General features: G+C 44.4%; 1 protein-coding gene across 2 annotated transcripts in view; it reads left to right on the plus strand.

The window, feature by feature from the left end:
* The first annotated feature begins 1,800 nt into the window (after nt 1-1,800).
* The window catches only part of Gabrb3 (gamma-aminobutyric acid type A receptor beta3 subunit), a 240,930-nt gene continuing 217,174 nt past the window's right edge, over nt 1,801-25,556 (plus strand). Inside the window, exons 1-3 of one of the 2 annotated variants that reach the window (XM_005357820.3) lie at nt 1,801-1,896; nt 2,743-2,834; nt 3,034-3,101. In XM_005357820.3, the coding sequence (XP_005357877.1) occupies nt 1,817-1,896; nt 2,743-2,834; nt 3,034-3,101 (240 nt within the window). In that variant the 5' untranslated portion in view covers nt 1,801-1,816. Of the gene's footprint in view, nt 1,897-2,433; nt 2,618-2,742; nt 2,835-3,033; nt 3,102-25,556 lie in introns of those variants that run through there. The other variant, XM_005357819.3, reaches the window with a different exon arrangement.

The raw sequence follows: 25,556 nt of genomic DNA on the forward strand, positions 1-25,556 counted from the left end.
GGCAAAATGTAAGTGATATTCCTTTATGAAGGTGTGCAGCAGCAATTCAAACAGTAGTGAAAGGAAAAAGATCTCGAGACTTGGAAAGAGAACCCTGGAGGGTTGGCCGGCGAACAGGCTGTGACTGAACCGGGGGAGCTGAGAGGTCTGGCTCATAGGGTCAGCTTTGAGAGGCACTAAGAAGTGTGTATACACTCCCTGCTTCTTTCCATTGGCCGAAGGTCCATCCTAGGACCTCTGACTTGCTGGAATTTTGGATTTTGAGTAGGGCCATTTGGAGCAGGATGCATTTGATCCTCTCTCTCCCTCAGTTGAGGAGGCAGACAAGACAATGAGATGACAGTAAGAGATTGTTCCCGTTATAAGGGGTATCAGAAGTGTCGCAGAAGCAGGTGCTGGAGTAACCGCTGGTGACTGGCAAGGCCAAGAACTCCAAAGAGAGATGGAGTCAGGGATCTAGGGTACTCACAACTGACTGGTAATGTGTTTCTTCCAATCTTCGGACATCTAGACCAGCAGGGAGGAGGACAGCCCTGGGTTACTGCTGGTTCATTCTCACGTTCCTTTGATTGTCATAACCTTCGCAGAACCACGTTCCCAGCAGGATCTATCACTACAGCTAGTGCACATGAACAGGAGACACGGGCTAATCACGAATGTGTGTCATAACGAAGGTGCCACTTTGCAGATAATTCTAGTGCACGCGAACAGGGCACAGAATACAAAGCACTCGTGAATGGACTTTTCCAGAAAATAATTAGGGAGCTATATTTATCTCTGAACCTTCCAGGTAATTCAGCCACAATACAGTCCTAAAAATAAAACTGCTGATTTTTAGAAAAGAAATGGTATTTAAGATGAATGCACAGAAATACGCTGGCTTGAGAGTGAATGTCTAGATTTAGATATTTACCGACATAAATCTTGATCATCAAAAAGAGAAGAGAAAGAAAAAACTGAGTCAATACTGAAAAGTGGTTATGTTATTAAGCACTCGTCACAGCCTGGACGCCTGAACCAGCCTAAAGAAACTAGAAGCTGACTTGATCTGTGGTTCTCCCGCTTGACTGTACTAGGGTGGTGGAGCCATCTTCCTCAGTGCTCGGAGCCCAGGAACCGGGAAACTTTATTGAAGATTATCAGTCACTACAGATAAACAGGAAACCTGTGGCGACAGGCGAGTTGGCACCCTTTGGTGTACTGTGGTGATACATACGGCGGGTTAGGCAGCAATGGGAGTATTCTATTGCCATACAGGTGGAATGGGCACCAGCGGGTATACAGTGGTTACACACACAAAAATCGGGGTACACCAGTTCTTGTTTTTGACCAATATTTGAGCAGTTATCTAATGACCACCAAAGGATGGTAGCCAGGCACAAGGAAAACAAAGACCTTTACCTTAAAATACGTGTGGATGTTTCTGGTGTGCCCAGAAAAGGCTCGTTACTTCCCACCATTATAGCGAGAGGCCAGGGTCTCTTAAGTCTTGTTTGGACTGCAGTTTATCGATGAGATTTCACTTAACAGTTAATTATGAATGCTTTTATGTGAGCAGGAAAGATTCAGTGCTCACATGGTTGGGCAGGAGACACGGGGAGAGGTGCAGCTTAAGGAGCCTGTTTTACATAGTCATATTTGATAAATAGATAATCGGGCCGCCATGCAAGGGGCTGGAGGATGGGTCAGGCGGGAAAGCCCAGGGGTGGGAGTAGGGGCGGAGGGAGGCGGGGATCCCCACGTCGCCGTTGGTTCCTAGCTCAGTGACGGTGGAGTGGAGCAGATCCCACTCAGGTTAGGCTAGAGGAGTAACGCCATGTGCTCCGGGCTCCAGGCCCTGCTGCTGTCAATCTGGCTTTCCTGGACACTGGGGATCCGCGGATCTGAGCCCAGCAGGTGAGAATGGGGCTTCTTCACAGCTCTGCCGCAAGGCTCCTGACCAGGCAGCTCGCCGAGCCTCTGTGCAGAGCCCAGTGGGTCTCCGGCAGAGCAGGGCGAGGTTGGAGGTGGAGGGTGGATAGGGCTGGGGGGGGGGGAATGCGGAGCATTTCCCACGCCTCTGCGGCCCTCCCGTTGCATCTCAGGGTACCATCTCTCCCTTGTCCGGCTGTAGGGAGCTCAGAGGAGCTGGCTCTGTGGCCCATCCCCCGCCTTGCCAGGCGCCACGCAGTCGTGGCCCTCGCCCGCAGTGGCCAGAGCGGATCTGCGGCCGCATGCCGGCCCCTCCCCGCACCTCCCGAGCGGCCGCTACCGCGGCTGGAGAGGGTGCCCGGAGCCCCGCCGTGACCGCGGACTCGTAGGGGGCGGGTGCTGCTCTTGGCCGGCTCCGCCCCCGCCTCCGCCCGCCCAGCGCTCCCGCGCCGGGGCTCCTCCCTCCCGGCCCGCTCCTCCCCCTGCTCTCCTCCTCCCCCTCCCCCTCCGCCTCCTCTGCTCCGGGCCAGCGCGGCGGCGGTGGTGGCAGCAGCAGCAGCAGCCCCGGCTGCGGGTCGCGACGGCGACGGGGCGCCCCCTCCCCCGTGCCGGGGCGCGGCGAAGGGATGTGGGGCTTTGCGGGAGGAAGGCTTTTCGGCATCTTCTCGGCCCCGGTGCTGGTGGCGGTGGTTTGCTGCGCCCAGAGGTAGGGTCGCTGATGGGTTGACGGGAAGCGGGCCGGGCGCGGGCTGGCGCGCTGTGTGCGCGCCGGGCGCTGGCGAGCGAGCCGCTGCCTGACCCTGTTCTCTGTGCCCCGTGCCCCCCTTTCAGCGTCAACGACCCCGGGAACATGTCCTTTGTGAAGGAGACCGTCGACAAGCTGTTGAAAGGCTACGACATTCGTCTGAGACCCGACTTCGGGGGTAAGTGGGATGCGCGCGGCCGCTGCGGGAAGCGCGATCCTCCGTGTTGGCGGCCTGGGTGGAGAGGGAGGCGGGGGCGGCCTCTGAGGAGCTGCAGCGGGGTGGGATGGGTGGTCCTTTGCGAGCCTTCCCATCCCCAGAGCCACCCGTACCCCCCTGTTGAAGCCTGGCTGATCACGATGTGCTGCGCTTCCCGCAGGTCCCCCAGTCTGCGTGGGGATGAACATCGACATCGCCAGCATCGACATGGTTTCTGAAGTCAACATGGTGAGTGCCTGCGCTTCCCCAAGCTGTCCCTGGCCCTACCAGGCCGCTTGGGCCCTTCTATGTTTCCCGTGCTGGGCTGGAGGCCTCAGCCGGCCTGGGCTTCCTGGTCCGCAGGGGAAGCCGCGCGCTCTGGCGCCGGGCTCTTGCCCGCCCCGCTCCCTGCACGCTCGTGGGCGCCAGGCATGTCGCGGGGTCCTAGGATGGCCCAGAGTTCCGGTCCTCAGCGCCGCCTGAGGCAGACAGCTTCTCAGGAGGGCTGTCACCCGGTCGCGAGGCTTCCAGAGCGCTGTCTCCCCTCCCTTAGCAACAGGCGCTGAAGACTGTGAAGGGAGACTGGGTGTGGGGGCGGCTTGCATCCCTAGGTGAAAGGTACTTAGGATTTCCTTTGTTGTCATTTGGAAAGAGCTGCTGACTGCGGGAGAGAAGAGCAAGTGTCTGTAGTCTGTGTCTAGCGGCTTCTCGGGTGGGTGTCCCAGGTCTCTGCTGCTTGAGGCCCGGTTTTCTCCGCCGGGCGCTGTCCTAGGTGCTGACGGAGCCCTGCCCTGCGCTCTTGGCTTCCCCTCCTTGCCAGGACTCTGGAAGGTTTGGCATTCCAGGGTCAGGCTTAAGCTGACAAGATCCAGTATTCTGAACTGTAGGAAGAGGAGGTCAGTATCCCCAGGTGCGGAGACGGTACCCCCCTCCTACATTAATGCACCAAGAAATAAGAAGCTAAGTGATGTCCTGAACTGAGGAAAACATGTTTGTTGATTTGTCTGTCTAGTGGCCTTGTAGAAATCCTAAGAACGGGTGTTTGAACACAATATTTTTTTGGAAGCTGTCAGTTGGCAACTTTTCTTCTGAACATACCATGTTGAGACTGTGAGTGGGTATGTTTTCCTTATTAACGTGTTGTACATTGGAATCACATGGGCAAACTTGCTTTTAATTCATACACGCTAGTGCCTCGCTCCAAGGAGTTTTGGCAGGGCTGGGATCGAGTGAAGTCTTGGGGTATTCACTCATAAGAACCGTGCTTCAAATTATTTTGAAACAGGTGTTTTGTAACTAGTCTGTGAAGAAACGTAGTAGCAAACTATAGGGGCAATCTTGCAGAAGATATATATTTAAATATACGTTAATTGGGGGATTGGAGGAAAAATATCCTACTAAATTTATTTTTATAATTAAAAAATTAAAGTAATGGCATGAGGTACTTGTAATCCAGGAGCATAGTGCACATCTGCCTAACTAACATTCACAAGTCCATACTCTGATCAACAGCACTCGTCTCCAGTGCCATAAAACGGAAAGAGAAGTAACAGTGTTTCTGTTTGGTTTTTCCATTCATTTCCTCCAAAGTACAGCACTCAGGACATTTTTGTATTCAGGTAGCGTAACATGAAATACAGGAGGGACATGACTTTAGCGCACACTGGAAAATAAACGTTATGCACTTATTCCTATCTTTACAATATTCCTTGTCTAGAAGCAATGTTTTTATGACCTTATGGTATCAAGTTTCTATATTCAAAATCTGCTGTCTGATAAATTTCAGTTGGTAATGTCAAGATCTTGAGAAAGCCAGCATGAATGTTTAGTGTGTCACTATGTCGAACATCATTGTATTGGATGTCAGACACGAGCAGACTGTGTTGAATGGTGCTCTCAGAATTCTACACAGCAAAACATGGTCAGAAGAACGAGGGACAGTGGTAGTGCAGACCCTGCACAGTGTATGACTTTGTTACCCAGCTCTTGTGATGTTATGCGCACAGTTGGTAAGCCTCATAATGTCACTTACTTGTCTTGGTTCATGGTCTTTGAGTAGAGGTGTCCTTGATTTCCCTAGACTTATTGACAGATAGGTTGAAAGTACAGACCACAGAATATCAGCATAGCCACGGTATATTCTTTTATGCATCCTCAGTTTGCTTTCTCACGGACGTACTTTTTCTGACTTCAGAGACCTAACTTTATTTTGAACATAAGTTAGGGCTTTTGGACAGATATGATTGACAGCAGTGTGAAATGTCTTCTTCTTCAAAGAAGCAGATTAGTCAACATTGTACTGCAGAACACACATATACATAGAAATTATGACACATGCCTATTATTAAAATAACCTCATATGTAGAAATGGTTATTATTTTAGGAGTCACACTTGGCAGGGGACAACAGATAATATGTATTTTTAAGGCTTGAGACACTGCACAATCATTTTTTTAAGTAATTCATTCAGTTAAGAGCTTGCGTGGTCACTGCACAAAACCAAGTACTGCAAATTATGAATGAAGAAATAATTGCCAAACAATAAGTAGTCTAGCTTTAAGAAGGTTGTAACTACTGGAAAGAACAATGGTTCTTACAAAAATCAGCAACATGGTAAGCCCCACTATGGTAGATGACTGGCATGCAGAGTAAGAAGAAGGAGCAGAGAGAGGAGGAAGTAGCTGGAGAGGGATATTTTTGAGGTGGAAAGCTTCATGAAAGAATGTAGAATAAAACTGGTCATGGGCATGGATTCTGGCTGCTATCAGCAGTAGAAGACCGGGTTGGCAAAGGTAAAAAAGGCCATTTGAGCAGGATCAGAGTTGAGTGTCTCTCCAGAGACGTGAAACTCAATACAGAAGAAACACAAGTTGCCTAGGCTCTCCTCCATGATACCAGAGATTCCACAAAGTAATCCATGGAAGTTTGTAAATTGGCAAGATTTGAGATGTACTGTAAAGAGGATATTTTGATAATAGTTTAAATTCAGACAGCGCAAAATGGTAAGGAGTAAGGATGGCAGAATTAAAAATATTAGTGATAATGGTTATAAAAAGTCATGTGTTTGTTGTAAATTTTCCTGAAGTTCCTACCCATATACATACATGCGTACACACATATATTACAGACACATGTACATATAAACACATACAAACACATATACCTACAAATACACATAGACACACATGCACACAGTCACATGTACACACACATAGACACACACACACACACACACAAACATTTGTTTACAGTGCTCGGAAGCAGGCTTAGGACCGTGTGCCTGATTGGCGTGCACTATAGCAGCGAGCTGCCGTGACTGGAAGCTCCATAGACGTAGTTCTAAGAACATACAGCTAGTGAATTAGAAACCTTCACACATACTTTGAGTGAGATTGTTTAGAAACACATATGTAGCTAGGTGGGAGAGATGAAAATGTGCTTGCTTATGGGTTTAGGAGTGTTGGAGGCAATTGCTGCACAGCGGCAATGCTGTGTCCGTCTCCTTAAGCAACTGTAACGTGCTGCCTGTACCTGCTGGAAGATGTGAAGACGATGCTCCCAAGGAGCATCTGGGTTCGGATAAATAAATGTGCAAATTATGTGCATAGGTGTGCTAGCTGGCCACTCTTTTTTGGAGTTTTGTGCAAGTAGTTAGGAATAGATTTGGGTACTTTCATACACAGCATTGGTTTCTCTCATAGCCAGATATATGGATACTGGAGAAATTCTACTTTTTTTTGTCTTCCAGTTTTTCTTTCCCTCATCTTTTTATTCGGCTTCCCCGACAGTGATCAGTCAACATCATTTTCTTTGATATAACTTGTCTCCTTTCTCTTATTGCCTACTTTAAAATTTCAAATATTCTGGAAATTATGAGTGTGGATGTAATTACTGAGATTTAGTATATGGATTTCTGAGAGATTTCTATGTGTGGGGATATTGTCACCCTAAAATTATTATGTTTATGTTGCGTTTTTGGTGCTTAGCGGTGGTTTTTGTGTGTGAATCATATTGACTAGATAGAAGGACAGATGAACGAAGATAGGAAATGCTGAAAAATAACAAAACACTGGAATATGTTTAAATGAGACTTTGGTTTATTAAAACAGCTATTGATTTGTTTGTTCGTTAGCGTAAACTGTACATCTTCCTTTTTCACTGAAAAGCATTAGGGGCATAAGGTAAGACCTGAAGTCTAGCACTTCTAGGACTATGTCTACAATTTAATTATTCCATCATCATTAATTCAATCCTAAGGAAATATAGCTGCAAGATCATTTTTTTTCTGGTTTCATGCACATATGAAACCTCACCCCTGTGTCTTGTCCTCATTGCCATTAGGAAGCATCCACGGGTACAGTCTTAGTTGGGACTCCATTGCTGTGATAAACACAGTCACCCACCAAAATTAACTTAAGGAGGAAAGGGTTTATTCCAGCTTACATGTCCTAGGTCACATGCTATTCCTGCAGGAAGTGAGCTCAGAAACTCAAGGCAGGAGCCTGGAGGCAGGAGTTGATGCAGAAGCCATCGCCATCGAGGGCTGCTGCTTACTGGTGTGTTCTCTACGGCTTACTCAGCTTTCTTTCCCATTGAACTGAACCCAACAACCCAAGGGTGCCCACACCCCAGCCCCACAGTGAGTTGGATCCTCCCTTATCAGCCATTAATCAAGGAAATTCGCCACAGGCTTGCATGCCGGCCAATACCATGGGGACATTTTCTTGATTAAGATTTGTTCTTCCCAGTTGACCCTAGCTTTTGTCAAGTTGACAAAATGAACTAGTACACAAAGTGCTTATTGTCACAGTTCTAGCTCTCCGGTGTTAATATGCCATGGGCTTTATTTTTTCCCATACATCCACTTATATACACCTAGGTGTAAACACAGTATAGAGCAGAAGAACACAGTCCGAGTGCATTTCAGGAATTCTTTTGGAGCCTTTTAACTACTAAATAGATGCATTCTTATTCATGCACAAAGCAGGTGCAAAGCATTAGGTGAAGGTATTTACGCAAAACAACACGGGCACAAACTAACACTCACATGCAGTGTTCACACACTCACACATGTTCATATACATATGTTCACATAGTATATTCACCCATGCTAATAAGCACATACACACATAACCTATACTTAGTTCATTTTTCTTGGCTCGCTCCCCCCCACACACACACACACAGATGAGAGAAGAAAGGCAGAGAGATTCTGGCTAGAGTAAGCTAGGATCAAGCGTTTGGGGAATTGTCTGACACCCACTCTCTGACTTCAGAGTTGCTCTGTTGTTGATTGCTGATTGGGCGCTTACTCCAAATCTGTGCTCTGCTGGTTTGCAAGCAGAAGGCTAAAGCCCAGAATCCTTTAGGGTACTTAGAAAGAATCTAGGCCTGGCAGCTATGGTTTCACTTCCAAACCTGTGAACTCTGGTCTCAGGTGACTCGCTGAACCCAAGAGCACAGATGGATACCAACACTCTATTGCGGGGGGCGGGGGAGGGTTCTGCAAAGAAAACTTCAGTCAAGACTGTGGAGTCCATATCAGAAAGGCATCTGTCGCCTGTTTCTCCACTACCGGGATGAGCCACATTCAAGACTGTGTGCGAATCGCTTCTAGCAGTCCAAAGGTAGGGAGTGGACCAGGGCACTCAGTGCAGAGGAAAGCTGGGGATGACTCAGCCAGGAAAAGTGTGTTTTGCTGACCCAGTTGGGGCTTGGAAAACTGCTTACTAGGAAAGGCCTCTCAGGAAGGTCCACAGAGTGTCTCAGTGTTTGAGTCCAGGCTGCCATGCAGAGAACTATGAATGTTCATTTTGGACATTGCCTTTCACTGCTGGTCCACTTCATGCCTAAGTCATGAGCAGACATCAATGCCAGGCACTTATAAGAAAGCACAAATGAACTTAGGGAATAGATTACAGCAGTCCCTTACATAACACGCTTGATGTAGAGAGGCTTGTGTTTAATATTAGAATGGATGATGGAGGGAGCCCTAGGCAAATGCTTTTTGTCTTTCCCCCTAGGGAGGTTGTAAAGCTTGTATTGTTGGATCTTTTTTTTTTTTTTTAAATGGATCTTACCCTCATTTTCTTGAAGTGAGTGGCTTCCTTCGTGAGCCTGCTCAGGGAGCTTATAATACCTTGCGTGTAAATATGTAAATATTTAGTCTTAATCAATGCTTGCTTAAAGAACAATTCTACATGAAATTCCCTGAAATTCAGTTTATCGACACTTATGGCTAGCTTCCGCCTTCAGCCTCCATGAGCAAACCCTCCGCTCATGTTTCCTTCAATGACTGGAAGTGAATACAGTTGGAAAAGTGGCTGCTGCTGTTTGCTCTTCTTGTCAAATCTTGTGATTGTTTCAGTGAAGAATGTCTGTCTCCTAGACATTAAGAGAGAGGGCACGTCCTTTCATTAAATACACACAGAGTTCAGGGAACGAGCACACAGGACTCTGAGGAAGAAAGGCTTCTGTCAGGTTGTCCACTTTGTGATTTCACGTGTCAAGCAGTGTGGATTCAGTACTGGCCTTACCACAGTCTGGTGCCTGCGGCAGCAGAGGTAGCAGCGCCTCTCTTGTTTGTCACATGGGTCTGTGTTTTATAGTGTGCGCTGATCACTGTAGTTTGAGGAGTAAGCGAGGCACATGGGACAGCTGAAATCTCTTGAAGTGTAAAAGGCTTACATCACTGTGTATGTTTATTTTTTATCTTTTTATCTTGCATTCTTCAAATATCACATCGCATTGGCCTTCAAGAGTGGCGATCAGCTTGACAAGGTTTTAAAGGTGCAGATGAGGAAATGTGCTTGAGATACACCACCAGCACTACTATGCTCTCCAGCAAGGCTGGGGCCAGGTCCTGCTTTAAAGGCTTTCCCAGCTCACATTCTATAGAGTGACACCCATGCTCTATGCAGGGGTCAGAGAAGTGTCACCCCAAGCTGGGTTTTTCCCTTCTGCTTTTTTAAAGAAACTCTATCTTTCTTTTGACGTCACAGTTTTGAGCTTCGGTGGTCTGCTTCACGTGGCCAGTCTTCTTCATTAGATTCTCTATTAGACCACACTCTGTGAGGCAGTGCTGTGTCTATGAGGAGTGCTTGCCTGATGCCTGACACTTGAGAGGTGCTTCTTACATATTTGCCGGGAAAAAAATGATATGAATGAAAGCAAAAGTTGAATGTTTATACAAGTGCATGAATAGGTATGAACATTTCCAAGAGAATATTTTTATAGCTGGAGATTTGGGGGTCATGTGAAGACTCTTCCAGACAGATACGCATGCAGTTTCTTACTTCAGGAATCTATCTATCTATCTATCGATTTGGGGGTCATGTGAAGACTCTTCCAGACAGATACGCATGCAGTTTCTTACTTCAGGAGACATAATTCCGAAATGTGTATAATTGTACTCAGGATAAGACCATAAGCTACAAATAAAACCTTCGGTAGCTGTTGCCTCTGTCACTGGGGAGCTTTTATGTTGATTTCAAAGCAGAAGAAGAGTGAGAACTCGCACTGGCCCCACAGAATTCAGCCTGTGTAAGGGTTGGTGTGGGTAATTCTAAACCACTCACCGTGTTGTGACACAGAATTTTCGTCTCTACTTGGAAAGCACATGAGCCTCTCCATACAGCTGAGGAGTTGAGATTGCTTGTGCTTTTTATAGAGACTCCTGAGGCCATGTCCCCCCCCCCCCACGCCCAACAGTGTTATCCAGAGATGTGGTAGCTTTCAATTGCTTGCGGATTTTTTTTTAGGGCAATGTACTTTAGGATCATTCATGTTGTCCATTAAGAAAATCATCTGTCTGCAGAATTTGGAAGAAACGATAAAGTCAGGTCCTTTTCCTTAGACTTGCTGTGCCACGGATTCAAACCAGAGCACAGCTTTGCCTTCTGGGGCTGGGGTGTAGATTGACCTTCTGGGTAGCTTTGTAGAAGACAGTAGTGCCAGGCAGAATCCATCACTAAGAGCTGGCTGTTGTATCTCCGCATTTCTCCGTGAAGCTCCAACATCACACAGCAACATTTAACACAATCAAAACATCAGCATGAGTGATTCTCACATTCAGATGAACAAGAATGAAATTCAGATGAGAGAAAAACTACACCCATTGAAGATCTCTGATTTACGCTTCTTTATTCATTTGAAAGAGGATATAGATTCCATCATCATTATTTTACCCCACATCTACCTTCTAATTAAAAATTAAATTTTAAAAGAGAATGTGATATTGAAAGACTTAATGAACAGTGAAATTAGTGCTTTCTACATAGTTGTTAAATATAAATTTAAAATTATATATATATTGCCCACTGTCATTGTCGCTGTACATACAAAATAAAGTAAATCTTTTTTCATTGTGAATCAGGGGCTATGCATTTCGCAAAGATGTTAAAGAAAAGGAATTCATTTATGGTTCATTGATGGTTATGGGTGACATTTTCTGTACACAAAACCTAGGTATTTGTCTTCATGGGCCAAGTTAAAAAACAAACAGAACAGGATTTTGCTCCACAGAAACAGGCTTTCATGATGAGAGGGATGGTTGTTACTTTTAAACCTCCGTATTTTCTCGAGAGAGCCAAGGGAACAGTTTACACATTAGTAAACGTGCGTGTTTTGAAAAATAAATGATTCAGAAGACTCCAATCTCACCACACATAATCATTGTTGTAGTGGTGGAGCTGGGGATAAAACATAGACAGCATTATCAGGGAAGCAAACACTCAATGCTGAACTTCAACCTTAGCCCAACAGACTAGTTTTTTTTTTTTCCATTGAAAAAATTTATTTTATTTTATTTTTTCTTAATTTATTTATTTATTGAGGATTTCCGCCTCCGCCACCCAACAGACTAGTTTTGAGAGCAAAGCGTGGCTTACTGTGACTGCTGGCTTGGCCTGTTTTCCCAAGAGAATAGAGAGAATACTGGGGCTGAACATGGGGACAGGTGGATCCCAATGTTGAATCCCATAGAAAAGTCCCCCTCTGTCTTTAAACATGTTACATTTTATACCCAGCCATCTGACATTTATATGTTTTCAAGGAGATCTTATAGTGCACACTTTGGTTTGCCTGCATCCCCCAAATGTAGGTATTTGGGAGCTTTGTACCCAATGCAACAGCTGAAATGTGATCACGTTTAAGAAGGAATCAATATTAATGCCATTGTACTGGTATGAGTTCCTGAAGGGCGAACTTGACCCCTTCTGCCCTCTTTGCCATGACGCAGCAAGAAGGCTCTGCAGGTGACTGACTTCACCTTACATTTCCAAGCCTTCTCTCCTGGAGGAGACAGCTTCATTTTCTTTACAACTTACCTAGACGCAGGCATTCTGTCATTTGACTTAGACTCTATAAAAACATTATAACTCATGTTATCTTTGCAGAAAAATATGATTCTTTCTGGATAAAGCATTCTAGAATATTAAAGAACTCTGGGAGAGAGTTTTAAAAAAGAAAAAAAAAACCCTGCCTCCACGAGGTGACCAATTTTGTGTAGTTTTTTAAGTTGGGTGTACATGTTCATGAATAGTTAGTGGAAATAGCTCAGAGTGCAGGTATATTTCCACACTGTCCCTCAGATTGTTGTAGTGCCATAGAGGGGAAGTATCACTTGTTTTAGCTAGAAAGTCCCTTGGGGGACCTATGTATGACTTAGGAGTTCTGAAATTCTGGTGTGAGTAGGGGAGCAAACCCAAGTAGATCCAGAGATGCAGTGAGTCAAATGTTTAACTTTGATGGGGTTTGTTTGTGCCATTTTGAAGCGCAAAAAAACTGGCTTAAACCAGACTGAGGAGCCCATGGAGTGGACTCACTGGGTAGGGGCACTTACCCAGTAAACCTGAGGACCTCTGTGAGTTCTCAGCACAGCTGGGCTTGGCTCCTCTTGCCTGTAACCTTGTACTGAGAAGCGGAAACAGGTGACTCCTGAGAGCTCACTGGCAGCCACCCTAGCTGAAACAGCAAGCTTTCAGGAGAGTGGAAGGCCCTGTCTAAGGACAACCAGACCAGTAACAGAAGATACCCACCTAATGACATCTATCTCGCATCTGCTTGTGCACACAAATGCTCTTGTGGTCACACTCAAATGCAAGCACCATGTGGTAACATATCTCCCTCCCTTCCTCCCTCCCTCCCTCCCTCCCTCCCTCCCTCCCTCCCTCCCTCCCTCCCTCCCATCCATCTCCCCCTCCACTCTGTCTCTGTCTCTCTTTCTCTCTCATAAGTAATGCAGATTTGTGGCTGGGGGAATGCTCCATCAATAAGGTGTTGGCCATGCAGGCATAAGGCTGAGTTTGTACCCATGGCTCTCCTGTAAAAGCCAGTCATGACTGTGTAAGTCTGTAGCTTGAGAGCTGGTGAGGGCAGTAGGGATGGGGAGGGGGATTGGAGATGTCAGGATCCTTGTTCAATGTTCCCTGGAGCAGTGCATAGTGAGCCTAGCTAATTGATAAGCTCTGAGTTTAACAAGAGGCTCTTTCTCAGAAGCTAAAGTTGAGAGAAATGGAGAAATTCACTTTGTGTCAACACACATGTATGTATATGCATACACATAAGACACACTCTCTCTTACACACAGGCACACACACTCACTCTCTAGGATTCTCACTTTGCAAAGACGGTGCTCATGTGCCTATCTGTCTATCTATCTATCTATCTATCTATCTATCTATCTATCTATCTATCTATCATCTATTTATCTATTTTCATATCTATCTTTCTGTCTATCATCTATTTTTCTATCTATCTATCTATCTATCTATCTATCTATCTATCTATCTATCTATCTATCATCTATTTATCTATCTATTTTCATATCTATATGTCTATCATCTATTTTTCTATCTATCTATCTATCTATCTATCTATCTATCTATCTATCTATCTATCTCCTATCTGTCTGTTAACTTGTCTATCCACTCACCTGCCTATCTGTTATCCACCTGACGTATATCTCTGTCTATCTGTTATTGGTTCAGTGCAACTATCTTCCTCCTATGACTTGCCTTAGTGCTCTATTATAGTACATAAAAGATTATTTTATGATTCAAAACTGATTGTCCATGCTTGGGAATTAGCTTATAAACTGAGAGTTTAATTGCATAGATAATTTTCTCAACACCACAAGGAAGTTAACCCATAGAGGTCATTGGAGGTTTAACTTGTAAGAGTCTCTGTGCTGTAGAAAAAGTTAACTGTCAGAATATTTAGACCACAGAGAGTGGTTTGAGAGAACTCGGACCGACAAATCCTTTATGTCTCTTTATTATCTTGCTTGTTGCTTGAGCAAATACCCGAGACAGAGTTTAGAGAGAGAAGGGTTTAGTTTGCCTTAGTTCGGGTCTAGCCATTCCTGGTGCAGAAGGCTTGAAGGCAGGGCTGTGAGCCGCGTTGCCTTGGCAACCAGAAAGCAGGGCTCTGGCTTTGCTGTAAATCTTCAAGTGGGCTGTGCATGTATCTTCTGTAGCCAAAACATCTTTCTGTTATTTATCTAAGATAGCTAAATTTTGAGAGCAGCAAAATGTCCACATTCAGGTTTAATAATCGACATATGTTTAACTAATGTTTCCTATTGGGATGTTTTGTGGCATTTTGGCAGTTTCATAAATTTTTGCATGGATTTCACAAAAATAAACCAGAAGAGAAGAGGGCACAGGCTTGGCCACTCTCAAATGGACTATTGTAGTTAACCAAATGCTAGCCGATGAGACTGCACGTCAGGAAGGCAGTTGAGAGGCAGGGGACAGAGCTAGGGCAGAGGACGTTCTGGGTCCACAGCTGGAGGCTTAGATTTCAAAGATGAAATTCCTATATTTAGTCATCTGTAGAGATACAATTAAGTTTCACCCTATTCTAGTTTTGCCTGATTCCTGGTCTCAATACATAAGAATTTCACATACATAAAACTCACTTTGTAAATTGTAGTAAAGATAAATATGTTCACTTCCCTGCACGGTAAGCAAAGCAGTAAGTAAAACTGTTGGCTTTTGTAAGCCGTTTAATTCTGTAAAAGGAGACATTCGGATGAGCAGATTCTTATGTAACTCAGAGTCTCCCTATTTAAGATTATGTAAATCAATGCATGGTGTGGCTCACATTTTGGAAGTTGTTGTTGATGCCACAGAAACCATAACAAATTAAATATTTCAAATTGTCAAGCCCTCCCCCCCCCCATCATATGTGAAGTCCTTCTAACTCTGGACTGTGGTGTCAGCTGAGAAGCTTTGCGGTTTTCCTATGTGACACTACGACATTGTTCTACACGGGTAGCCCATGTGCTTGCTCCTAAAGCTGTCCCTTGGTTGACCCATCTCTCCTGTTCTCTGGCTGTCTTGCAAAGTTCAGACATCCAAAAAAGTCTGAACACCTTTTCCTAAGTTAGACAGAGAACTCGCAGTGCTCTGAAAGCCTGGGTAGGTGCAGATCACAGACACTGCCTGGCTTATGGGAATACATGGAAAGGGGCCAGCTAAAGTGGCCTAGGTCCTGCATGGCTGCTCCAATGTTAACCTGGATGACAGTTATCTCTTTTTAAGAGATCAGCCGTGATTAATGTTATCTGCCAGCCTCTTTTTTTTTTTTTCCAAGTTGAATACCTCTACCTTGAGAAGATTTCCTTCAGCATCTTTTTTCTTTCGCCCTTCTCGGGGTCCAAACATCTGACAAAGGTTATCTTCTCTTCTCCCATATCCCCAGAAGAGAACACAGGAAATTCTCCAAGCAAAGGCTCACAGCACAACAAGCATTTATTAACCAATCTCTTATTTCCTGATGGATACTTAGGTTCATTGCAGTGCAAAATCGGTTATGAAATAATGGGCAGATAGAAGCCTGGGGGTGTGCCACCCTATAGTGCTAGTGACGCGGATCACTTGACCAGTGGAGGGTCTTGTGGGCAGTCTCACGTGTGAGAGCTGTTTCTTGTGTGAATTATTACACTAGTGGGAGTGTTTCTAGGGCACGACACATTTAAGGAGTTTTTCTTGAGTTGCTATTTTCATTATAGCCAAAATCCAAAACCGATAATGAATGTAATGATAGCCTGAAATATTAAACCTAGCAATCGAATTCCACCATCCTGACAAGGGCCTTCTGGAAAGGTAGAAAAGTGGAGTGGACGGGACTGCTTGTGCTCGGTGATGTTTCAAACTTAGACATTGTCGGGATAATCCAAACTGGGCTTTCTGCACAGATTTCAAGTGTTCAGGCTTATCAAAGTCTTGTGGGTCACACCAGAGCAAGCTGGGAAGAGGCAAAGTGTGAACTTCTTCTGTTTTAACTTTCAAAGTAGGTAACGTCCCTTAGTGATGGTGTCATGTGTGACTGGGGCTTAGTTCAGCTACTGCCCTGTGTCTTCTTGCCTTTCTTCTTCATTTCAATACACTTGAGGTTTGGAAGATGGCTTGATTCCCATGTCCGGGCGCTGAGCCATCAACACAAACACAGAGAGCTTTCGATTGTCCATGTTTTGTAGTCTATGACCAGTTCAGTGTCCCCGTGTGGGCTTTTCCCATATCACTTCAGAGGTACAAGACAGCTGAGCCCAGGATATGTTACTGGTCCAGGATAGTTACTGAAGAAATTCACGAGAGTGTGCTCATGTGAACTCAGGAGTGAGTGAGTATATAGGATTGGTGAGTTTAGGAGTCGATCATGATTAATTCATGAGAGACAAAGGCCCTGGTGTCGAGAGTGGAAGAAGATTGCAGTGCTGGATGGTGTGCACTGAGCTGTGTATAGTCAGCTGTTACCAATAGCATTTCTGCAAAGCGACTTGGTGAAAAATAGATAAGGCCACAAGCCAAGCAGCTTTTAAACACATGTGTGTTCTTACAGATATGTAGCCTGGAAGTATGAGATCAAGGTGCTGACAGATGCAGGGCCTGGTAAGGGGTTTGTAGTTCACAGGTAGAGAGACTGGGGTCTCACATGGCAGAGGGACCAGAGCCGTGTCTTCGGAAGGCACAATCTCAAAAGGCTGTAGCAAGGGCACGTGCTAACCTGACACTCGTAAGGCTGCAGTAGGAGCCTCATGAGATCTGAGTTAGCCTGGACTATCTGGTTAGAACCTGTCTAAAGGTTGGAGCTGTGTTGATCTCAACCATGGGGAATGCCATCATGACCTAAAACCTTTAAAATAACTCACTGCCCAATACTGGCATCTGGAGATCCAGGTATCTACCTACAAACTCGAGGAGAGAGGATATAGTATTCACTTCCAGAAGACCGGAAGGGTACTGAAATGACTTAAGTTAACTTAAGAAGTTACGGATGAAATAAACATTGAAAAATGATAGCAAAAATCATTGTGGCGGGGATTTTGTTTATTTCATTACTTAGATCACTGGGTTATCTTGCCAGACTTAATTAGAAAACAGAATTATAGTTGTCTTTTAGTATCCATGAGGGATTAGTTTAAGGAACCCCACAGCTTCTGGAGTTTAGGATCCTCAAATCCTTCCTACAGAACGCTGTATTACATGCAGGTGGCATGTGCCTTTCTTGCCACATACTTATGCAATGCCCAGTTTTGTAGTCTATTCCAGACTGGCCTGGCCTGGAACTCCAAGTCTTCTAGAGCACAGGAATAACATGTCTGTATTTCTTATAATACTGAATGCATTGTAGATGGTATTACCGTGTGGTTGTTACTCTGAATTGTTCAGGATACAATGACAGGAAGAAGAGTCTACTACATATTTGGTGACAGGTGAAGATGTGTTTTGTTTTGTTTTTTCCTAAGTAGTTTTCTGTCCATGGTGTGCGCGATCCACAGAAGCAAACCCCATGGTTCCAGAGGGTGGGCTCATTTATACTACACAGTTAAACTCTGTTTATTTCTGTTCTTCCTGGTTTCATCCTTGACAATACTGGAACCATGAGTGTGCTGTTGCCATCTTCCTCTTGCTGTCCTATCAGCAGCTAATTAGGGTACATGATCTCCAGGAGAGCGGCAACCCCAAAGACGCCTGTGCTGTAAGGCTGGGTGACACCCCTGGCACATGCCAGCTGGAGGAAAGCTGGAAGGACTGGGTAAGGTCAAAGGGCGGGCACTGCCTCTCTCTTATCTGGGGTGAAACTTTGCTGAGCTGAGCGCTCACACGGGTTTTGGTGCGTGCCATACAGAATATTATAATGAATTTCATATTTCTTTGTTGCTTTTGTCTTTTGTTTTTCCTGTTTTGGAGACAGAGTTGTTATGAGAGCCCAGATTGTCCTCCAACTCCTGGTCCTCCTACCTCAGTCTTCTGAGGTCTGGGATGACTGGCACACACCTGCACCTCATGCAAGGGTTCTAGTCCCTGTAAGGTGTCCTCGGTTTTCACGGGGAACTCACATATTTAGACAAAATGCCTCTCCATTAGGAGTTCATACTTACCGTACATGTACTGCCTTTACAAAATCATTCTTATTATTTTCCAAAGCCGAAAGAGCCTTGTCTCACAAAGAAAAGAATTTGAATATCTAGAAAAATATAATTGCATGCATTAAATTTTTTATGGACATTTAACAAATGCCTATCACTGCTAAACATATCTATTGTGGGCACCATCATTCATTCTTTTAATGCTATAAATAATTTGGGACTTCTAAATATTTTTGTGAATCGTTTAACTGTTAGATACCATTCCCTTGCATATCTCAGTGACATATTTTAATTGTTTGTGCTCTTTTAAATGATATCCACTTATTTACTGGCATGGGGTTTTGTTTGTTGTGCACACGGAGATCAGAGGATAGCCAGTCGGAGCTGTTTTCTCCCTTGCACTGTGTGAGTCCCAGATCTAGAACTTAGGCCTCAGGCTTGGCAGCAATTGCCTGTACCCACCATCTTGAGGAGTCTCCCATTGTTGGAGATATAGGTCGGACAAACATCACTTATTGTATTGTGAATCATTTTCTTTGAATGTATTTTATCCTAAAGAATTACTGAATCAAATCAGTTTTTAGGGTTTTTTTTTAAATATATGTAACTAAAAAGCTTTTCATACCAGAGCTCCCCATTTGGGCTCCTGTTGAATTGCCTAAGAGTATTCTATTATTTTAGAATAAATTTCTGTTTTGGAATAGAAAGAGGACAGTATTCTGTTAAAATTATGGGATTTAAAGCCAAAATTAAATTCCATCCTCAAACTAGTCTTAATTTTACCATTATTTAAATTCAGATGGAGTCCCACTAGTAGCAATAAAGCACATATAACTTAGTCTTATATTTAAATTAATTTTATCTGAATTTTATGTTCGGTATTCTGAGAGATATAAAAGCAATAGAGAGCACAGTTTAACCTTGTCGCTTGGAATGAATTGGAATCAAGGTCTATTTTCCCCCAAATAAATTTTGCACAAGAAAATAGCAATTTTCTCTGAAATCATGCTTTGCAATCAGAAGCTGCAATTGACTATTTTCATTTGGAGGACCAGGTTCCACCAGGACACTGGGATCTCCGTTAAATCGCAGGTTTAATCTCAGAAGCTGAGTAGAGTTTTGGTCCTTTGGGCTGGTGGAGAAGATGCAGTGAAACTGAGGGCAGAGTCATTGTAGTACCAGAGAAGTATCTTATCGCATAAGCCACCCGGGAGAAAAGCCTGGTGAGTGTCAGTGCCTTGCTCCCTGTCAGAAGCACAGAGATGTCACCTGCAGTCAGCCACAGCCACCTGGTTATTTCGGGGAGTTACTCAATGACCCATTAGTGTACTTTACCTATGCAAGTAACATTTTGAGAGACACATTTCCATGTAGTTAATGAGAAAATAAAAAGTCAGACATCCCTTAATATGATTCAAAGTTTGGTCTACTGATGCAGAAAAAAATTGCTAAGACGCTATTAACATTTAATTGGAAAGGGAATTTGGATGGGCTTGGACTTAACCATTTTTTCCTTCCGACTTAGATATCAATCCTTCACCTTGCCCAGGAAAAAGAGCCCCTTATCTCTTTTGTTTTGGTTTTGGTTTTCTTTCTTTTTTTCTTTTTGTTTTTCTTGTGGCCTACGGGCATCAAGGTTCCACATTTGACCAAGGCTCTCTTTTGTTTCGTAGAAGACCCTTTATTACAGTCTTCCGAACTCTTTCTCTGTTTCCCATCCTTACTGTTCCTTCTGCTCTTTTAGAAGTTTTAGGTTGATAGTTGGGCAAAGTGGTATATGCCTGTAGTCCCAGCTCTTTGTAGCTTAGACAGGAGGATCATGACTTTAAGGCCAGCTTGGTTCACAGAATGAGACCCTGTCTAACAATGAAAAGAAAGAGAGAATGGAAGGAAGGAAGAAAGGGAGGAAGGAGAAAGGGAGAGAAGGAGGAAGGAAGGAGGGAAGGAAGAAAGGAAGGAAGGAAGGAAGAAGGAAAGAAAGGAAGGAAGGAAGGAAGGAAGGAAGGAAGGAAGAAAGAAAGAAAGAAAGAAAGAAAGAAAGAAAGAAAGAAAGAAAGAAAGAAAACTTTAGTCCAACTTGTCCTTAAGCCCAGGCCCTGCCTCAGCTGTAGACAGAGGAAACTATCTCAAGTTTTTGTTGTTCTTGAAACCATGGACTTGTATGGCCTTGACTAGACCAACCTTCAGAAGAAAAAGCAAAAGGCACTCAGAGAATCCTCACAAATCCAATCTCCATGCTAGAGAAGAATGTTTCTCAGCACAAGTGTCCCCCAGGAAACACGCTTATGACTTTATGGCCATTGTCTTCAGCAGTCAGAATAGCCTTTGTATTTAAAGCCTCCTTTGCCTGCTCTCCTTCCTTAGAGTTGAAAGCAAATTTCTTTTTTCCCAAAAGATTGAGAGCGTTAGCAGTTTACTCTTCCACCTCCCTGCCCCGCCTAGCCTCAGGGAGTTCTCAGCCTCTCCTCTTCCTCATCCCTGTAAGGATTTCTTCCTTCTGCCTGTGAGTCTGCCTTTCTTCTACCCATCCTCCTCGTCTGCTTTCCTGCACCATGCTTGGGGGTAACAAATACCTTTACAAAAGAGGTGGAACAAACCCTTTGTTCACCCACTGTCACCGACTGACTTCTTTTTATAGGTCTCCTTCCTTGGCCTTAGATTTCTGGGTACTGTTTCTGAACCAGTATCAATGTATGGCCTGATCTGGGCCCTTTTGTTGCCTAGCCTGCCCACGCTGGTCCTTACCCTGTCATTTAGTCCTAAGAAAATGAAATTGCATCTCTGTCCTCTTTGCACCAATATAATATAGTGGCTTGCCTGCTAATTTAGTGTAAGCATCTGTAGTTTCCTGTACACTGGTTCTGTGTACCCAATGTCACCACTTCCTTCCTTCCGCTGTTTTTAAGATGTGAACTCGCTCACAGCCTGACTGCCCAGACCTGGCAGAACTGACTGACTGAAGTAGTACTGAGGAGTGCCAGGAAGCAGGGAGAAGGACTACCTCAGCAGTCCAGGGATGGGTACCCAAAACCTGGGGAGAGAACATCTGATCAGCCCTTGATGCTTGCAGCAGCACCGAGTACCAGATGGCAGAGCAGGAAGCCTGGAGGTTCTCACTGGGCATGGAGCTTCTACCTTTTGCTTAATACACGACTGAGCTTCTTTCAGAGAAAATTCGAGAGCAAGGAAGAAACAAGAGACACTTTAAACAGGAGTGTTAGAATTTCGATTGAGGATGACATGGCCAGAGCCAAAAACCCAAACCACACCAAAACAAAATCTCCATGCCAACACCGAGAGTCACCAAGTCACCAGAATGAACATGGAGCCAGATATTCGTCCAAGGGGGCAACATTTCAGTTACAGGGGACGAATGTTCTGGAAATCCTCCAAAACTGTTCTGCCAACTAGGGACCAAGCATGGCTCTGCATGGTGGCTAGGCTAATTTGAAAGGCTGTCATATAGAGATGGCGATGAGATAACAGGTGTGCTCATTAGTGTGATTGAATTGTCTCACAGAGTGTATGTATGCAAATACCATGCTGTATATCATAAACACAGTTGGTCCTCTTATATGGGAACTCTACTTCCATGAACTCAAACAAATGTGCACTGAAATAAAAGAAGTCAATAACATACCAATACAAAAGAAGAGATTTTTAAGAAAATGCAGCACACCATAACAACAATTCTTTATCATTTACATTGATTGCATAATTTAAGAAGTTATCTGGAAGTGACCTGAAGTAGTTAGGAGGGTTTGAGTAGTTTGTGTGTATTATACTATCTTCTAGAAAGGAAGTGAACATGTGTAGGTCTTTTTAAAGAACCTCCTAGAATCAATAGATACCGAGGAATTACTTTATAAGCAATTTTTACTTGTCAATTAAAACTGTACATGTTTAAAAAAAAAGGCTCATGGTGAGAGAGAAAGGTAGCAGGTGAACTGTCTAGAAGGTGGCTATAGGCCTCTCCTCCTCTTGCCAACACTGTCACCCAGGTACAGACATGGTTAGCATGAACCCAGGAGAAAGGACTGCTCCTCTGCCTGGCAAGCAACATTGAGTGGTTGAACGGAAAATATGTATATCAAATGGTGCTTTTAAAAAAGTATAGGACAGCCAGGCATGGTGGCTTCAATCCCAGTATTTGGGAAGCAGAGAGTTCAGTTCTATGAGTTCAGGGCCAACCCAGTCTACATGGCAACTTGTAGGAGGAGGCCGCCTGTTGGTTCCTGGCTGCCCGGCTAGCTTAGACGGAAAATAATCACAGAAACCATATTATTTAAATCACTGCTTGGCCTATTAGCTCTAGCTTCTTATTGGCTAACATATTAATTAACACATTAATTCAACCCATCTCCATTAATCTGTGTTTTGCCATGTGGCAGTGGCTTACGGGCAGAGTTTCAGCATGTCTGACTCTGGCGGAGGCTCCATGGCATCTCCCTGACTCCACCCTTCTTTCTCCCAGCATTCAGCCTAGCTTTCCCTGCCTACCTAAGTTCTGCCTTGCTATAGGTCCAAAGCAGTTTTTTTTTATTCATTAATGGTAATCATAGCACACAGAGAGGACTCCCACATCAGCAAGTTCCAAGACAGCCAAGGCTACACAGCATGACCTTGTCTTAAAAACAGAAACCAAAACAATACAACAACAAAAAGTATAGAATAGCTTACTTGTTGGGAGGGACCAGGGGACCACCTCACCTAGAGGCCTACATTTAATATTTATCTTTCTCTTCTTGTCAGACATCTATTAACAATTGTGTAGAGTACCTGGGAATTAGGGGTATAAATCAGCATTCTAAGCTTACTGAACAGGATCCAAGTGCCTAGTTTTTCTTCCTATAAACAAACCAACTGTCTTAATTACTTTTGCGTGGCTGTGAGAAGACACCGTGAGCAAGGCAACTTATAACTGAAAGCATTTAATTGGAGGCTTGCTTGCAATTTCAGAAGGTGGGCCCTGACCATTGTGGTAGGAAGCATGGCAGTAGACACGCAGGATCTACAGCACTGGAGCTGTGGCCGAGAGCTTACATCTGATCCACAAACAGCAGGTGGAGAGAGAGACTGGGCCTAGCCTGGGCTTTTGAAACCTTAAAGCCTACCCCTAATGACACACCTCCTTCAACAAGGCTAGACCTCCTAATCTTTCCCCAAAATGATTCTCCTAGCTAGAGACCAAGCATTCAAACCTTTGTGCCTGTGGGAACCATTTTCATTCAGATCACACCAGCCAACCTGCAATCAGCACAAAAAGAAGTTAACTGGACCATAGGACACCCGGAGAAGAAAGACTCCCCAGATTCAGGCAGTAGGCTCCCATCTCGGCACGGCACAAGGCTCTCAGGAAAAGTCACTTGGATTTGTCATCGGCTTTTCCCCAAGGTGTTTTGAAAATATCGGGGTGTGAGGAAAAGTAGAAGCCAAATGTCCACCTACACACGAGGAGGATGAGAGTTGTTGGTAAGAATCCAGGTCTCAGGAAACCTGTCTAGAGAGTGCAGCTTCAGCAGGAGGGAGGGTGGCTCCTGACACTCCGATCCTGGGCCATTTTCCAAGACTCTGAGCTCAGAGTGTTGGGCCCTCTGAGCATCTGTCCGCAGTTGGCGTCACACGTTGCCTCTCACCTCTGCTTTGATCTCCCCGCTGAATATTTTTTTCCAGTTGACATTCAAAGGGTTATTTTGTTATTAATATTTGATTAAAGTGAATTGTAAAATGTACTGTACTTTGTTAAAAAGAGGGATCCTTTGAATTCTGGAGAACTTTGTCATAGGAAACACTTCTTCCCCAGCTTCCTCAGGTGAAGTCTGCAGAGGTGCTTACTTTGGCTCATTCTGGACAGCATAGAGTCTGTGAGTTTCAACTATAGTTCTTGAGTGTTTCATAACCTAGGAGGATTACAGAACCTAACTAAAGCTGGGTGTGTGACCGACATCTGAGAAAGGATCAAGAGTTCAAGGCCAACCTGGGCCACATAGCAGGAGCCTGTCTTAAATAAAACAAAATCAGACAAATTAAGAGTCTATTTTTTTCTTATGGTGGTGGTAGTGAGGATGAAAATATGGTAGAAAGTTGGGTTGAAAATATGCCAAATCTGGCATTTTTAAAAAATGCCTTAAAGAAAAATAAGATTATAACCCAATGACATTTGGAGAGAAATGAAATTTGGAAACAAATAACTGATTCCTAAAGTTTCTGACTTCTAGTGAGTTATTGACAAAAGTACAGTGTGTTATTCTAATTTCCTGCCTGGGGTAGAGTTCGAAAGAGCTCGCTTTTAGGGGCTTGTGCTTCAGATGGGCCCGAGTTTCTCACACTTCTGTGATGTTTATGAGATGGGCAGTTTCTGAAGCTTCTCTCTTGGAGGACACTGCTGTGTTAAGGCTCACTTTAAAGTTGTCTTTTCGTGTTATTAGAACCCTCAGACCATAAACAAGCTGGTCCTTGTCATAGAAGTAGCTTGTTTACATTTAATGCAACCATGTTTTTCTCTTAAAATTTTGAAAAAACCTTGGACCTGAAAATAGTATTAGGTCATTTCCGGCAATTTCCTTTCCTCCATGTAGTCCCTCCTATGTACCTTCACTCGCTCTGTCTCAAACTCAGTGATTCTATTCCTTTAGTTGTTGAAGTTAAGCTTTGTGTGTGTGTATGTTTATGTATGTACGTATTTTATTAATCTTGATTTGCTGCTCTCTGTGTAGCCTGGTTGTCATTTATTTAACTAAGGTCTAATGATGTCAGCACACTTGCCGGGTCTATTGCTTAACACAAAGAAAAGGGATTTTTTAAATCACAACGTGTGTGTGTGTGTGTGTGTGTGTGTGTGTGTGCGCGCGCGCGCGCGCGTGCGCTCCATATGTGCTGCTGTCCACATGTTGAGGTTGGTTTATGCTAAACTACTGGCCCTTGGGCTTCAGGGGCTTCTCCTATCTCTGCCTCCATTTTTCTGCCGTAGGAATACTCACCGTTATGTGGGGACCACAGACTCGAAGCTAGCATCGTTCTCACCAACCTACACTTATTTTTACAACAAAAAAGTTGAGGCGATGTTGCGCTGCAGCTCCCTGGTTTGAGCACTGAAGCCTTATCTGTGTCGAGCTGGCCTATCTGGAAAGCACTGGAAGGACTGGGTCTAGAGGTGAAGGGATCATAAACAAGCCGAAGTCAGGGAGTACTTCATCTTAGTAAGCAGTTCCCAGAAGGTCCCAATTTGCCCTCACAGACCATCTTCCAGCACTCTGGGAAGTGGGAAATGGACTGAACTAAAGTGAATTTAAACTTCACCTCCAACTTCTCTCTCTCTCTCTCTCTCT

Source organism: Microtus ochrogaster, chromosome 22 (assembly GCF_000317375.1).
Source record: "Microtus ochrogaster isolate Prairie Vole_2 chromosome 22, MicOch1.0, whole genome shotgun sequence".
NCBI classification, from domain to species: domain Eukaryota; kingdom Metazoa; phylum Chordata; class Mammalia; order Rodentia; family Cricetidae; genus Microtus; species Microtus ochrogaster.